This window comes from Neolamprologus multifasciatus, chromosome 14 (genome assembly GCF_963576455.1).
Source record: "Neolamprologus multifasciatus chromosome 14, fNeoMul1.2, whole genome shotgun sequence".
Lineage (NCBI taxonomy): Eukaryota > Metazoa > Chordata > Actinopteri > Cichliformes > Cichlidae > Neolamprologus > Neolamprologus multifasciatus.
Genome location: NC_140452.1, coordinates 23,982,227 through 23,998,404, shown reverse-complemented (window position 1 = coordinate 23,998,404; position 16,178 = coordinate 23,982,227). Strand labels below are relative to the sequence as shown.

At 40.7% G+C, this 16,178-nt stretch overlaps 1 protein-coding gene and 1 pseudogene across 2 annotated transcripts; both read right to left on the bottom strand.

The window, feature by feature from the left end:
• Positions 1-4,881: 4,881 nt before the first annotated feature.
• Positions 4,882-11,386, bottom strand: LOC146504103 (sodium- and chloride-dependent GABA transporter 2-like; annotated as a pseudogene). Its single transcript, XR_014868760.1, has 6 exons — positions 11,341-11,386; positions 5,914-6,026; positions 5,732-5,837; positions 5,479-5,581; positions 5,138-5,238; positions 4,882-5,061 (listed from the first exon to the last, which is right to left on the bottom strand). The product of XR_014868760.1 is annotated as a sodium- and chloride-dependent GABA transporter 2-like (transcript).
• A 76-nt stretch (positions 11,387-11,462) lies between these two features.
• Positions 11,463-15,864, bottom strand: LOC146504102 (sodium- and chloride-dependent GABA transporter 3-like). The gene is made up of 5 exons (XM_085131193.1): positions 13,605-15,864; positions 12,919-13,059; positions 11,981-12,113; positions 11,737-11,871; positions 11,463-11,665 (listed from the first exon to the last, which is right to left on the bottom strand). Exons 1-5 carry the CDS (start codon positions 13,634-13,636, stop codon positions 11,546-11,548), a joined length of 561 nt encoding a protein of 186 aa, XP_084987319.1. The 5' UTR covers positions 13,637-15,864; the 3' UTR covers positions 11,463-11,545.
• Positions 15,865-16,178: the final 314 nt, after the last annotated feature.

Sequence of the window (16,178 nt, the reverse complement as noted above, 5' to 3'; positions counted from 1 at the left end):
CCTTTAAGCTTCTTTTTCGGGTCGGGACAAAGCGAGAGGTCAAGCTGTAAAATCTTGAGCCAGAGCTTGGCCTGTCTGTCGTCCCAATTTTGTTAATCTATCCTTTTGCTGGTGTACTCAGGTCTCCAGGTTGAGAGAAATCCACCTGTATTAAGAGACTAAAACATTCATTTACTATTTTTCTTACAACATCCATTTGGTTCATCTGCCTAGATTTTACTCTCTCTCTTGGTGCATAGTTCACACAGTCAGGCAGTTGCCTTTTATGGGCATGCATATTTCCGGTCACTTACCCCCAGCAGCTGCAAAGCCGTCTCTCCCATATCAAAACTCAGCCAAACATCAAACATTCGCCGTAGTCATTCAAAACTTTATTTGTAATATTATAATCAGCAAAATCAGCGTTTTAATTACAGGCATGTATCATTGTTTGCAAATCATACTTATAAAACTCAATAACACGCTAAACAGGAAGTCCTCTGTGGGGTTCACAGCAGCCACCTCATTTGCATGTTCACACACTATCTAAAAATAGCTCGCAGCGCTGCAGCGCGCTGTCGTCACACACAGCCTCGTTTCACACTCAACTCTCTATGTTAATTTACAAAGACGTCTTATATTTACAATCACTCTCAGGCCTGAAAGTTTTAGCGCCTACACAATTTTGACAAATTTAAGATAACGGGTCCAACCGAAGAAAGTCCAACTTTTTTGTAATCAATTAACCAGTATCAGCCTCTAACTGTATCTGGCCTCATCTCTAAAGTCCCTAACTCAATTTAAAGTGTCCAAAAAAGCGCAGATAAGGACCCTCTAACTCCTAGCTTGTTCCAGGATGCCCTGTACCCCACAGTCAAGCCAACTGAACTAACCCTGTTCGCCGACAGGTCAAGGTCGCGCGTCCGCGGCCAGGAGGGAGCGTAACCTCCGGGCTATGCGCCTCTTAGTGGCCTCTAACCACCGTTCTCACAAAATTTATAATACTTTTAAACCGCCGTCAACCCTCTAAAACAAGAGTATGACTGACGCAGATGCAACGTTATGGACAATGGAGCCTCTAACTCTCAACATGGCCAACACAGATGCAATCCTTTAGACCAATGGAGCCTCTAACTCACAAACTGACCAATTCCCTATCAAACTACCTTGAGCCTCTAACTCAGTATTATTTTCCTTTACCTTGAGCCTCTAACTCAGTATTATTTTCCTTTACCTTGAGCCTCTAACTCAGTATTGTAACTTATAAGCTTATTTCAAGTTTCAAAACTCATGAGATTTTTCATCAAAATCAAAACAGGCCTTCACCAGTAATTTCAGTGAGTAGACTTTTAATTTATACAGTCCAATTTGGCACAGTTTGGATTTACATTCAACAGGTTGTGCCTCACCTTTAAATGTGCCGGCTTGCCCACTCACGTCAGACCACTGGCTCGTGCCTGCCCGTTCAACCACCTTGGACCGTCCAAACCTCCAAAACTTCCATCCCAATACCACAGGACGAGCCCCCAAAACTGTTTGGGGGTGAGATGGGGCAGTATGCTCTGTTCTCTTCTAACCAGACAAATAAGGCGATGACTTTCTGTGAACAATATTTTCTTATAACTCAGCAGTATAATGCATCATAAACAATATCATTCATTCACAATAAATCAGCAGTCTAATGTAATGCAAATCAGTTTACCAAATGTAATAGTTATCACCTTCTTCTAATTCAGGAGCATAATGCAAACTAAAACTACGTAATAATTCACAATCTTTAATTAGGGGTCTAACATGGCATAAAATAATATCATAATCCGACAGTATACCTTACAATATAAAGCACCTTGAGGCTGCTGGGTCTGTGCTTCCACAGGTCCCGCTAGTTTAGAAACATATTCCTCATGAAGAAGGCAAGACAGAACATCTTCAACTTTTACTTGCTAGCGAGGGAAGGCTGGTCGGAACCAGGCTCTTGGAGCTTAACGCTCCTCACCTATCTCCAACCAACTCCTTTAAAGAGCAGCCCTCCTCGTAGCCTTTTATTCTCATGATAGTTACAGTTTACACAACACAAGCACCTCCCCTCGTAAAAATTTATTCATGTTTGTGGCTTTAATGTGACAAAATGTGGGAAAGTTCAAGGAGGCCAAATACTTTTGCACGCCACTGTACATCATATCAAGAAGGGCCTGAGTAAATCTCGTTATCTCAGCTGGATATTTGTCAAAGCTGAGAAGTCACCTAAAGAAAGCTTCAGGTGATCCAGAAGACAAGAAGGACTACTGCTGCTTAAGCAAAAACTCTCAGTGATCCCTTGTGTGTCAGGAGTATTGGAACCGTTCAGACACATTTTCTCTAAACACTGCATCTCTGTGACTTTCAAACCCCAAAACACACTGCTCCAAAAATTGGTCCACCCCAAGGATCCCCTGGCACAAAAAGTAATATAGTGTACGCTGGTCAATGTATGTAGAAAATATGTACTTGATAGGCTATACGTTATAGATAATTGCTCAAAGATGGCAAAGGTGTTCTCAATGTATAGTTCCCTTATGCTACCTATACCTCTGTTTCATCAGGCCTCAAATTTAGTATCTAACAAAGATGGTATAAAAATGTGGTTATTACTTATTGGAGAATAGGCAAAAATATTTTGAATGCCCAAGCATTTAATGTGCAGAGTTTGACTGATTATTATATTCCTCTTCACATTGTTAACTATAGTCAGGATGCACATAGTAAGGCAGGGAGAGAATGTGGCCTACTTGTATTAAATTAAATCTGAAGACACATTGGGGGTGAGCCATTTCAGTTTTTTAACCACAGTTTTTCATGTGGCCATGAAAAACTGATGGCTGCAGAGTGACTTTACTGAATGTTTTTGAGGTGTGGAACCAATTATAGACAGCTGATTATCAACATGGCGTTGATTAGTTCATTATTGGAAGTCCAGGAAGACCACAATATGTGAATTTTTAACATTGTGTGTCTGACAAGGAGATCAGCAACACGGACACCACAAGGGACCGTCCTCTCCCCTTTATCTTCACCCTCTACACCACAGACCTTAGCCACTGCACAGAGACCTGCCATCTTCAGAAGTTTTCTGATGATACTGCTGTGGTTGGATGCATCAGTGAGGGTGATGAGACAGAGTACCGGGCTGTGGTTGACTCCTTTGTCATGTTGTGTGAGCAGAATCATCTGTAGCTCAACATGACAAAGACCAAAGAATTGATTGTGGACTTCAGGAGGACCAGGAAACCCTTGACCCCTGTTGATATGAACATTGTGGAGAACCATAAACACCTTGGAGTACACATACTGGGCAGGGTTAAAAACACTTGTACATCATTGCAAGGCCATTGCACAGGTCGGAATGAAATGAGAGATGTTATTAGAAGACTGGTGTAACTGGATGGCTTAAAGTTTTGGGTGCAGTGCCAAAACTTGGTCTTTTGACTAATATTCTTATGCTAGGATTATTTGGGGGGGGGGGGGGGGGTTATTGATATGGAGCAGAATTGAAGATTAGAAAGAGGGGTTAACTAGAGAATCCACACCCAAGTCCCATAAGTAATAATCTTGTTTTCTTTTTAAAGGTGTGGAGAGTGGGTTCCAGTGTTTCAGGGTTTTAGTCAAACTTCTACACAGATCAGACACAATGAAAACTTCTCTCCCCATGTTTTCTCAGCAGTGTGCACACAGAGCATTCATGTTTATTGCATGTATTTCTCTTGATAGGTGCCATTAACATGTCTGTCAAAATACAATTATCAATTGTGTTGATGTTAAGGTTAAATTAACTTGTGGAATGTTCCCAGGTTTGCGCTTTCCTCTACAGACACTCAAAGTAAAAATTAACAATACAAACATATCAGAAATAATTCTCTGTCCACTTAGTGCGATGTTTAATATGATATCAAAATGCAATAGCATTTTCATTTTTAATGACTCAGATCTGTAACACAAACATAGGTGTTCTTCTCCACTGGCCCAACAGCAGTTGTGGCATCAGTTGCAAAGGCAGATCACATTATTGTGGAGGAATTTTGGTCCACTTTTCTTTACAACATTGCCTCAGTTCATTGACATTTGAAGACATCTGTTTATGGGCAGCTGTCTTATATTTTCGCTACATTAATTCAGTTGGGTTGATATCAGGACTTTGTCCAGGCCATTGTAACACTTTGATCCATTGTAACACTTTGATTCTTTTATTTTTCAGCTTTCAGCTGGAGATTTCCTGTTGTGCTTGAGATCACTCTCCTTTTGCATGAATCAGCATGTGCCAGGAAGAGGAATCATCATCTCTCCACCACTTGACAGTTGGTATGAGGTGTGTGTGCTGCTATATTGTTTGGTTTTCTCTGAATTCTCCACTCTCCACTTTGAGCTCATCTGTCTAAAAACAACAACTAAAATGTGTACAAAAGTGGAAAAAGGAGAAAGAATGTAAAGGAAAACAGAGAAAGTGACATCATTTTCAGCTCCAACTTGTAGGTGTTTTTGGGATCAGATTACATTTTGTATCAGTTGTGTGTGTGTGTGCTACTGCTCTGTTCTCTGATGATCTATAACTCAGTTTCCCTCTCTTGGGTCTCTAAATTTTCAAGATTAGGCTGGCACAGATGCTGGAAACGCTACAAAATGGAGAAAAATATTTGGTCATTATTTAAAACTTTTATAACAATTCTAAAAAGCTATTATCATTATAATAATTTCTATTTTGTTAAAAATTACCCAGTAAACATGAAAACCATACATTTTTATTTAACTATATATTTAATGTTAAAACACAAATAAAGCTTGTTCATTTCTTTCTAAGTGAACAAACTTTCAAATTCAGAAGGGGATAAAATAATTATTTCCCACACTGTATTTAATCTTATACCACAATCATCCCACCTGACTTAGAGTCACAGTCTCAGTGCCCAGCTTATACAGGGCCCATCCTGGAACAAGCAGGATGGAGGAGAGGACCAGTATCCACCCCAGCACATATGCCCAGGATGGGTAGATGTACCACCGATTAAAGGTCAGAGGCTGGTACTCAATTAAAGAACATACAAAAGAGCCCTGAGAAATCAAAAGGAGATGGTTTAGTTGATGGAGAATTTTGTGTTAACATCTTAGCATTTAAAGCCCAACTCACCAGTGAGACCAGTGGTGTGAGGTAGAGCCAGCAGAGTTTAAAGAAGTAGTTGGCTCGTGTCCCTGTCATGTCCTTTATTATGTCATATAACTTATCTACCCCTTAATAGGAGAAGAAACAAAATAAACAAAGTATAAAGATCACACTTGGTGTCAATGGAACGCTGTGGATGTATTTTTTTTCACATAAAGGTCAAATGACAGCCAAAGGAGTCATAATCAGTCATGTAAAGACTCCTCACAAGTGTCTGCAAGATTTGCTTCTATATATGAGAACATTTCCCTGATCATGTCATCATTACGACATCATTAGTGTGAGATATAAAAGAAGAGCACACCTACCAAATATCCAACCCAGTGCCAGAGTTTTAAACACACATAGAAAGAGGATGCAGGCTCCATTACAAGCATAGTAGTCAAACAACTGGAACACAAACATCCCTCCCTAGAGACAATGACACAGATATTTATTTTGTATGCATTTAGTTTTGTTACTAAAATCTGAAAATTAGGATATGTAATGTTTAATATTTTCTTTCAGACCCACACATACATTTCCAAAACATTTTTTGGCAGTGATACTTTACATACAGACCTCAGTAACCATGACAAGCTGAGAGAAGAAACATATCAGGCAGAAGAGAAGGAGAAAAATCTCCCTGTGGCTAGTCCTGCGCCATCACCACCTCCATGTTAACAAACTGTGCAGAGAATGGACAAAACACTTAGTAAATAGCAAAGCATAAATGCAAAGTTCCAAAGCTGTGTGTGTCTTACTTGTGTATCCAGACCCAAGAAAATGAGCATAACAAAGAAACAGATGGACCACAGTTGAGGTAGGGGCATCATGGCTACAGCCTGAGGGTATGCAATGAACGCCAGGCCTGGACCTGAAACACAACATGACGGAACACTAAGCTCCTTCTAGACAAACATGCAAGCCAGAGTCAAATGGTTCTGTGTTAGTTTGTACAGGTTGTACCATGTAATATGACAGCGGGAAGGCACAAAATTAAACATTTACCTGTGCCTGCTCATGTTGACTTAGGGCAGTGGTTCCCAAACTTTTTTTGCTGGGCCCCCCTTTGTTTTACAAGAAAAATATTCGCCCCCCCCTCGCCCAGCCGACAGTGGAAGAATCCACGAGTTGAATTGCGAATTTCCCATTTCGTGGCAGTGTACTCGGTGCTTGCTCGGAAGTTTAGGGGTTTTTTCGCTGTAGAAAGAAGTTTTCTTCCCACGCAGTGAACAGCAGACGCTAATGTTTTTGTCACTTTTTACAGAATCAAACTCAAAGTAAGGTCAGTACTTCCACGCTTTAAACGCTGCATGGTCATACTCTCTCCCGCACTCAATATATTATCCATTGTTGATCTGCACACAGCTGTTGCCACGAACGTCACACTTGCTTATGTCATTGTCACGAGACACTCACAAAAAAAATCACGGTTTTAGTAACGCAGTAACGCAGCGTGCTTACGGGAAAGTAACAGTAATCTAATTACTGTTACTTTCCCGTAAGCACGTGTTGTGGAAGTTTTCCACTTAAATAAAGCCTGCAGACGAGCGGTGAGCGGTAGCTAACATTCTTTTAATCCATGCACACAAAGAACAGACAAACAAGCTTGTGGAGCCCTCCATGGCCGCGGGACAGACGGTCAGCAGAGTTCTCACTGAGCCTAGCATGGCTCTCAGTTAAATACCTTCTCCAGGAACAAAGGCAGTACACAGCTGTTTCACACCTTAAGGTTCACACTCCCTTGCTACTTCCCAGAGTCCTCAAGAGACAAAAGACTGGTCCTCTGGAGTTCCTGTTTCCCCAACATCTTTGCTACACCCCCTACCATTTGTCTCAAGTATGAGTGTCAGACATGTTAATACAATAACATAATGCGATTAAATACCTAGGTAGAAGAAATTCCTATACAATCCCACCCTTTGATTCTAAAATCAAGAATCACATTAAAACCAGAATTTCTTTCCTGACATTCTGTATATCACATCAACATTATTGTACACTTAAAGGAGTTTCACACTGTGTATCCTCACTTCACTGTTCTCCCACCACCCTTTGTTCATCTTTAATCTTCCCCACAATCTAAGCTCTCACATGCAAATGGAAACACCAATGATACAGAGGAAAGGTCTTCTCCAGAGTGTCAAAGTACTTTGCATGGCAAAGTGAAACAGCATTAGGTGGTCAGTCTCTGTCACAGTCATGGCTCCTGGTGTCTGTGCCATTTACAGAGTCATAATTCCAATGCTGATCTTCCTTGCGCTGTCACTTTTGGAGCTTAGCATGCTCTCTCCATCCCTCGATTTCTGTTCCAACGCGGCTGTAGATTTAAGGCAGAGCACGTCGTACACCTTAGTTGTCTTCAACGACGAAACTCTTTCATTTTATTTTAAGATTTTGCTGTTCAAAATCTCCTCGTGACAATCCTTTGGAAGCCCACTGTCGTTTGTCTGTTGTCCTGCAGATGGTCCCTGCTTCTCAGTGGTCCTCTTGAAGCGTTCTCTCCTAGTCATAGTTTGCATCTGCGCCTCAGTCAATCCTTCCATATCCCTCATGTCATGGTTCCTGCAATTTAAAAATGAAAACTTCCCCGGAAAAACCCTCTTTTGCCCTATGTTAGCTTAGCACAATTAGACATACACAATAAAGTTGTGCATTGTCTCTTAAAAATTCTCAGGGCTTCTCCCCTGAAGTAGCTTTACTCCAGGCCCTGTCGTAAGAAAAAAAAAACATTAGCCAGTGGTGTGTCCTGCTGTAAATCATGTGATTAGATCATATGATTATGCTCTCTGCTGTGGAAAAAGTGATATAGATGTTAGCGCAGCGCGTCTGTATGCACACTTTCTCACAGTGACCTCTGCACTGTAAACAATACAAGGTCATGAATAACACACCGCTGGTAAATTCACAAAGACACAGAAAGTGGCATTTAAAAGGTTAAGTCAGCACGGCTCAAAAGCCCATGCAACCCGTTGCTGTCACCTTTCTGCTCCTGTAAAAAGAAACATACATATATACATCCACCCTTTTGTCTCTCTGGGTGGAGGTGCAATCTTGCATATTGGTGTCAAGTCAGTCAAGTTTTTGTCAGTCCAGTCAATCCCCGTGTTTATTGCTGATAGCAGAACCTCTTGTGTCGCAATAAGTTTCTACTGCCAGCAATGACGTCATTTCAAAAAGGAAAAAAAAGAATTTAGACTGGATTACCTCGCTGAATCCTTTTTGCCAGGGACTTGTTTTCTGATTGTCCCAAATAAGTGGCTTTCTCCCGAGCCCATTTTAATTTTGGAGAAGCTCACTTGCGATTGATCAACATGTTGTATAGCACTTTCGTTTCCGATCTTGCAGGCCTGCTTGAAAAAGAGAAAATTGCCAAACAAAAATCTCAGTGCACTGTTAAAAATCAAAAAAACATGAAGGCCTAGTTTTAGAAGTTGTCTAAGCATACTCTCTTAGAATGATGAAAAAACAAAACTAATTGGCAGGTTCAAAGTGGTACCAAAAGAAAATGCATCAGCCAAGTAAATCTCCAAAACTTTCATCCACCAGTCACACACACCTCACACAACAGCAATATTCTATTAGAAAATGAGTTTTTGTTTTCCCCATGTACCCAGATGTGTGTCATGATAAGACCTCCCTCACACATCAGAAACCAGAAACTCAATAATCTATTAGTCCCCACTCATCTGACCCTCCCGCAGCATTCTGTTCACCGCTGCAATGATTCAATCATCCTTCCCCAAAAATAATACTAGTTCACTAGTCTATGTATCACTGCTTAACCCACTAAGTGAACCGGACAAGATGACGGTAACAGAAATGCATGCTTAAGATGCTATTTGGTCTTCATGAGATTCATTGCATGTGTGTTTGTGTTAGTAGGATTAATGCATTTTTCTGTTTGTGTAATTTTTTGTGTACCTCTCCTCTTTGCGGTGCTCCAGACACTTCTCAATTCTCCACGCAAGGCAGTCGTTTTTCTTCCCAGTTTCCTAAACCCAAATTTCATTCCCACACTACAACCAGCCTTCCTCCATGTTGTCCCCTGCTCCTTCGACTGTGGTCTCATCTCATCTCTCCCCCTTGCAGCAGTCCAGTGAGAGTCAGTTGTCTTTCAGCTTTGTCCTGTGTTTTCCACTGTCTCATTTTGCCATTTTTGCGCCGAAAGTGGCAAATGTCCAACTCAAGCAGTCTTTTCAAAAGTCCATTCACACAGAGTGAAGTTGCAGCTCCTTGGAAATGCACATCCATCCATCCAGTCATGATGATGCCATTTTTCTCCTTGCTGTCGCTGTCTTGCACAGCTGTTGCTGCTGGACCTTTTCTTCACTGCTCAGGATGCTGCTGTGAGCTCTTGAGATCTATCTCGTTGTTCTGAAACTGCATTTCTAGTCTTCAAGGAGAGATTCTTGGAGCTTGTGTTCTCAGGGTGACAAACACATGGAAGTTAAGCTGTAAAACAATTCAGCCAAAACTTGGCTTGAGTGTTTCTAATCATGTTAGCCTATAATTTCTTCCGACTGCTGCACGTGAAAAATTGATCCGGGTCTGCTCTTCACCTGCAAGTGACACACTGAGACATTTTGATCATTCTTCTCATTGCTTAAAACAACACATCTCCCCTCTCTGGTTCTGAACTCCCCTTTCTTAAAAACCCAGAGAGATTGTAGTTGTTCTACGTTGAAAAACACCAAACCCTCTTCCTATTTTGCTTATTTTTATCAACAATTCTGCTAAAAAATAATTTTTTCGTGTGTGTCCACCCTAGGGGAGCTGGTGGCCTGCAGTACCACCTTCTCCCTCTAGTTGGAAACAACTGTTACACACATTTCTACACTCCTCTCTCTCTCTCTTTTTTTTTTCTTTGTTCCCCATTTTCAACATTTCGAAACCCCGTTTCTCACTGTTTTTACACACACATCAACGTTTCCCACACAACCATTCTCTGCAATCTTACACACTACACATTTACTCAATTCTTACCATACAGTCACGTATTGAGTTTTGTCTCTGGTCGCCCGGTGGAGCGCTGCTACTGGATCTAGATCCCATATTTACATTCAGAGCGTCCCCTGCAATGGCCTTCTTCCCTTACCGGCAGAAAAGTGCTAAAATACCGTCACTCCACACACTGTATTGTGCAGACGTGATTATCAACGGTGGACTCGAACCACCGTTCCCTGTGATGGACCGGTGTTTTTGCAATTACTCTTGCAGACGACTGCTTTTCTTTTGCACAACACCGGAACCGAACACAAGCCTGGGGACTCTAACCCCAGGATTTTCCCTCCGGAGACTCGAACTCCGGAGCAGCAAGCACTTCACCACTCGGCCAGACAAAAAACTCCTCATAACTGTATACAAAGTTAGCTACAACTCACCCATCTGCAGAAGTCCCCTCAAAATCGATGATCTCGGTGGTGACTGAAACACACGGCTCCGTGACTCCTCCATTTCCTTTGCTTCAACAGCTGGTAGGACAAAGGTACCTTTTCCCTCAGGGGTGATCAGCCCGTCCACGGAACCGTTGTTCAGCGACCACACGGACCATCCTGCTCGCAGCGCCATTTTGTTGTGGAAGTTTTCCACTTAAATAAAGCCTGCAGACGAGCGGTGAGCGGTAGCTAACATTCTTTTAATCCATGCACACAAAGAACAGACAAACAAGCTTGTGGAGCCCTCCATGGCCGCGGGACAGACGGTCAGCAGAGTTCTCACTGAGCCTAGCATGGCTCTCAGTTAAATACCTTCTCCAGGAACAAAGGCAGTACACAGCTGTTTCACACCTTAAGGTTCACACTCCCTTGCTACTTCCCAGAGTCCTCAAGATACAAAAGACTGGTCCTCTGGAGTTCCTGTTTCCCCAACATCTTTGCTACACCCCCTACCATTTGTCTCAAGTATGAGTGTCAGACATGTTAATACAATAACATAATGCGATTAAATACCTAGGTAAAAGAAATTCCTATACAATCGCTACCTTTTACCTTTTTGCAATAGTAATCCCTTACTTTACTCGATACTTGAAAAAAGTAATCGGATTACATGAAATGTTAATAAGCAAAAAAATCATTCAATATAGTTTATTATTATTCTTCAAAATGAAGTGTAAAACTTCAAATAAAGTGTTGAAGTTATGTAAAAATGTTTCCAGAAGGATGTGATTGCATGTTTAAGATATATACCTGACTCGGCCACTTCTGCAATAGGAACACCTTGCTTATGAGCCATGAATCCCAGCACTGAGAACACAGCAAAACCAGCTACAACACTGGTACCACTGCTCAGCAAACACAGCATCAGAGAGTCTCTGCAAATCACAAAAACAAAGTGCAATGTGAAGTCACGGGATTTAGTAATATGGGAATTTTAATACTGAAACTATCCGCATTAATGATCAGCATACTTATATGAGTTGTTGTTGTAGTTGTTGTAGCTTCCCAGCACAGTTAGGACACCCACTCCGATACCGTAGGAGAAGAAGATCTGACTCGCAGCATCCATCCACACCTGTTCCAACAAAGCAACAGTATTACACTTGTCCACCTGTATTAGACACTGTTAGAGATTGGAGCTCGTACCTGAGGGTCTATCAGTCGTGAGGGTTCAGGCAGAAGATAAAACATCACTCCTTCTAATGCTCCAGGAAGAGAGAGGCCACGAATCAAAAGAATTAACAACATTACATAGGGGAAGGTAGCTGTGACATATACCACCTATGGGAAAAAGCAAAATTTGAGGGCATTAAAATGTTTAATTAATATGTACCATATATAAATCTCCTGAATATCGTTATTGACCACAATTCTGCAGCTATACAAATACCTTTCCTGTAGACCTGACTCCTTTCCAGATACAAAAGTAGCAGATGATCCACATAGCGATGAGGCAAAACAGCAACTCCCATCGGATGCTACCTATTACCTCAATGCCCCCTGAGATCGCCAGCACTCGTCGTCTAGAAGTCAATTAAATGCAGAAGTTAAATTTTGTGTGTGTGTGTGTGTGTGTGTGTGTGTGTATACAGTGTTGGGAAAGTTACTTAATTAGTTAATGTATTCCACTACAGATTACAGAATACATGCCCCAAAATGTATTTTGTAACGTATTCCGTTATGTTACTCAATGAGAGTAACGTATTCTGAATACTTTGGATTACTTAATATATTAACAAGCTTTTTACAACTACATTCTTTAGGGCTATGCCTGCCTGAAAAGACCACCGTGTAATCCCTTTATTTCAACAAAGTAACTGTATCCTGAATACCACCTTTTTAAATAGTAACTGTAACGGAATAGCGTTACTCATATTTAGTATTTTAAATATGTAACACCGGTACATGTCTTCCGTTACTCCCCAGCACTGTGTATATATATGTATGTATATATATGCGTGTATATCTATCTATCTATCTATCTATCTATCTATCTATCTATATGTGTGTGTGTGTGTATATATATATATATATATATATATATATATATATATATATATATGTAAAACTTGGTATGTTCAGTTAATCTACATAGACATACTCCCAAAATTCAGTGGCTGCTGAAGTCCAGTTAGCCTGGTTGGTCCAGCGAGGAGTTTCATTTTTTGTTGAAAAGTCTACACAGTCATCTGAAAGGATGGTGGGAAAAGTGGCCAGACAATAGTTTAAACTACCCAAAAGTTATGACTCTGAGACAAAGATGGAAAACCTATATAAGTACCATAAACCAAAGAAATATTAGCATGCTATACAATCTTTGCATTTTACCTGTGTTCCAGTAGTTGTTGCAAGAGGCCCAGGGGAGCTGAGAGCTGAAGGAGAACACGAGGTAGAGCAAAGCCCAGGACAGAATAATGATGTAGGTCATACAGGTGTAGAAGAGGATTAGTTGTCCACCATAGCCAATGCCTGAAAGGCCACATTTATAGGCAATTTACGTATGACTCAGACTGTTTGTTGTTTCCTTTCTTTCTGATTTTCACTTTCACCAGTTCCTTTTGACCATGACTAAATGTGTAAATGCAGTGAGCTGCTACCATAATGCTCTGATTAAATATTTGTATTAACGAGCATTAAATTTCAATATTGAATAATTGTATTAACGAAATATTAATACAAAATGTGTCAACACACCTGAATCAAATGATTAGTTCATTACCAGGCCTCTGGAGAATTTCAAGACATGGTGTGTAGGTCATTTAGCCGTTTAAATCAGCTGTGTTGGATCAAGGACACATCTAAAACCTGCCGGACACTGGCCCTTGAGACCTGGAGTTGCCTACCATTGCTGTAGCCCCTTCTCCCTGCGCATTTTATATATCACTTGGTGTTTGTGTAAATAAACTCAGACATCTCAGACTCCTGCTCTTCAGTCTGCTGGTTCACCTTGACAGAACTAACTAATGCTCTTGTGCAACTCTGTGACTCAAACTGGCCATTTGTATATAGCTTACCTTCTGCTAGTGGGCACAACTTCCTCCAGCATGTAATGCCACCCTCCTGGGTGAACTGCCCTATAGTTGTCTCCAGTAGGAACATCGGTACACCACAGGTTACCACAAATACCAGATATTGCACCAGGAATGCACCTGAATTTATAACACAATACAGAAAAAACACTTCTTCTGTCCAGTTTCTAGGTAACAGCGATGATCTAAAACAATAAACATGGACCTGATATATGGTTTTAGCACAAGTTAACCAATGATACAAAAATTCTTTATTGTCATTATTCAGTCACGTAGCCAACGTTAAGAACATTGTTTTCTCAATGTGAATCACAAAATGATCCTTGTGCAAGCAAACAAGCTTCCCAGGAACGCAATGGAGCAGAGGTCATACATCTTCCTTTCTTTCCCCTAAATCTGATTCTGACAGATTTGAGATAATCAAGCTGCTGCAAGATCAAATATTGGAGAAGAAATGGAGGAGAGAATAACTACACCAAGTCTGAAGTCATCTCTTAACCTAAAATGTTAAAGATTGTGAATTTTATTTTCAATGTGGGTACTGGCTGAAATTAATTTACTTTTCTTTTTAACTGAGCACCATTGAGTCCATCTTTGATAGATAAATTCAGAACACCTCAATAAATGTAACAGATCTTGTTAACTTCATCTTCTTTGAATCCTTACCATCTAAACAATTCAGATCCTGTGTGAAAAGGTTAGACCTTAGTGTTAAGTAAAAAGCTCATCAAATATTTTTACTTTTATGTGGCAGTGTATAATTGCTTAGCACTTTCATGTGCATGAAATATACAAGCATTAACACATCTTTTATTGATCAGTTAATACATTTTCAGTGAAAATATTAACAAACTCCAGACGGAAACTGAATTTCAAAAGAATAACAATAAAAAACGAACAAACAATGGTTTCTTGTACAACTTTGTTTCACCTTTAACTGTTCGGGCGGACAGGGACAGCATCGCTAGCAGTAAGCGGAAAGGAGGTGGGCTTGCTGTTTTAGTTAACAACCGGTGGTGTAACCCTGCCAACATAACAATCAAAGAAAGGATTTGTTGCCCGGCATTGAACTGTGTGCTGTTGGACTCAGGCCGTATTATTTACCCAGGGAATTCTCTCACGTCATCTTGGTGGCTGTTTATGTTCCTCCCTCTGCTAACCCCACAGCTGCATGTGACACTATCCACTCTGCCATAGCCCGGTTACAGACTCAGCACCCGAGTGCCTTTATTGTGATCTCGGGTGACTTCAACCATGTATCACTGGACAATACACTACCAACATTCAGACAATATGTGGACTGTCCGACCAGGGCAGAAAAAATTCTAGACCTACTGTATGCTAATGTCAAGGATGCATACAGCTCCTCCTCCCTCCCCCCACTTGGTAGGTCAGATCATAACCTGATTCACCTCACCCCCCACTATGTGCCAATTGTGAGGAGGGAACCTGTATAACCTCCCAATAGAAGCAGAGGCTTACTGGCTTCCTCAAATGCACTCAGGTATCACAGGCAGAATCTAATCCTAAACCTAATAAGATTGCCTCCAACAGCATCACAGCGATGCAAGTTTTTGCTCCAGAAGAACTGGCCACTGGATTAAAAGCCTTGGTACTAATTGGAGGTAAATTATGTGAATTTCAGGAGTGGGACCACGTCTCCAAACATGTCTTATCTATATATGACACCTTTATATTTAAAGTTGCAGCTAACAATAAACCCGCCACTTGGCAAGGAGTGCTGCAACTGTGACATGAACCTTGATCAGGTTACTTGTGAAAATGTTACCAGTAATATGTTTTTGTTTTCAGTTGTGGCATTAACTGTTAACTTCATTGTTGGGATAACAGAATGGCTTTAGAATTAACTAATGCTCTTGAGCAATTCAGTGACTCATATTGGCTCTTTGAAGAAAAGGGCTGCATTTTGTTTTCTTGCTCTAATAAAGACCTGAACCGCTTACTTTCTGCTAGTGGGCACAGCTTCCTCCAGCATGTAATGCCACCCTGCTGGGTGAACTGCCCTATAGTTGTTTCCAGCAAGAATACAGGTATGCCACAGGTTACTACAAATATCAGATATGGCACCAGGAATAACACAATACAGAAAAAACATACCTGCTGCCCAATTTCTGGCTAACAGCAACAATCTAAAACAATAAACATGGACCTGATCTATAGTTTTTGTAGAAGTTCACTAACAATAACATAACCAAAGTTGTAGTTTTCTTCATTTGAATCAAAATGATCCTGGTAAAAGCAAACAAACTGAAAGACACACTTCTGGTAACATCTCAGCAAATCTCTGTAAACTGAGCAATAATAGAGTTTGGAGAAGATGGAGAAGAGAATGACTACACCAAGTCTGAAGTCATATCTTAACCTAAAATATTAAAGATTTTACAGGGTTTTTTAAAAATGTGGGTACCGGCTAAAATTTCTTTACTCAACAGGTCTTGTTAACATCATCTTCTTTGAATTCTCACCATCTAAACAATTCAGATTTAGTGTGTTTGAAAGGGTTTGACTTTAATAAGTGTTAAGTGGAAAGCTTATGAA

Coding starts and splice junctions, on each gene's coding strand:
- LOC146504102 (XM_085131193.1), bottom strand. CDS start 13,636: ATGCTGGAGGAAGTTGTGCCCACTAGCAGAAG. Junction 13,060..13,604: donor GTTGTGCCCACTAGCAGAAG/GTAAGCTATATA, acceptor GTGGCCTTTCAG/GCATTGGCTATGGTGGACAA. Junction 11,872..11,980: donor GAGTCAGGTCTACAGGAAAG/GTATTTGTATAG, acceptor TTTTTCCCATAG/GTGGTATATGTCACAGCTAC.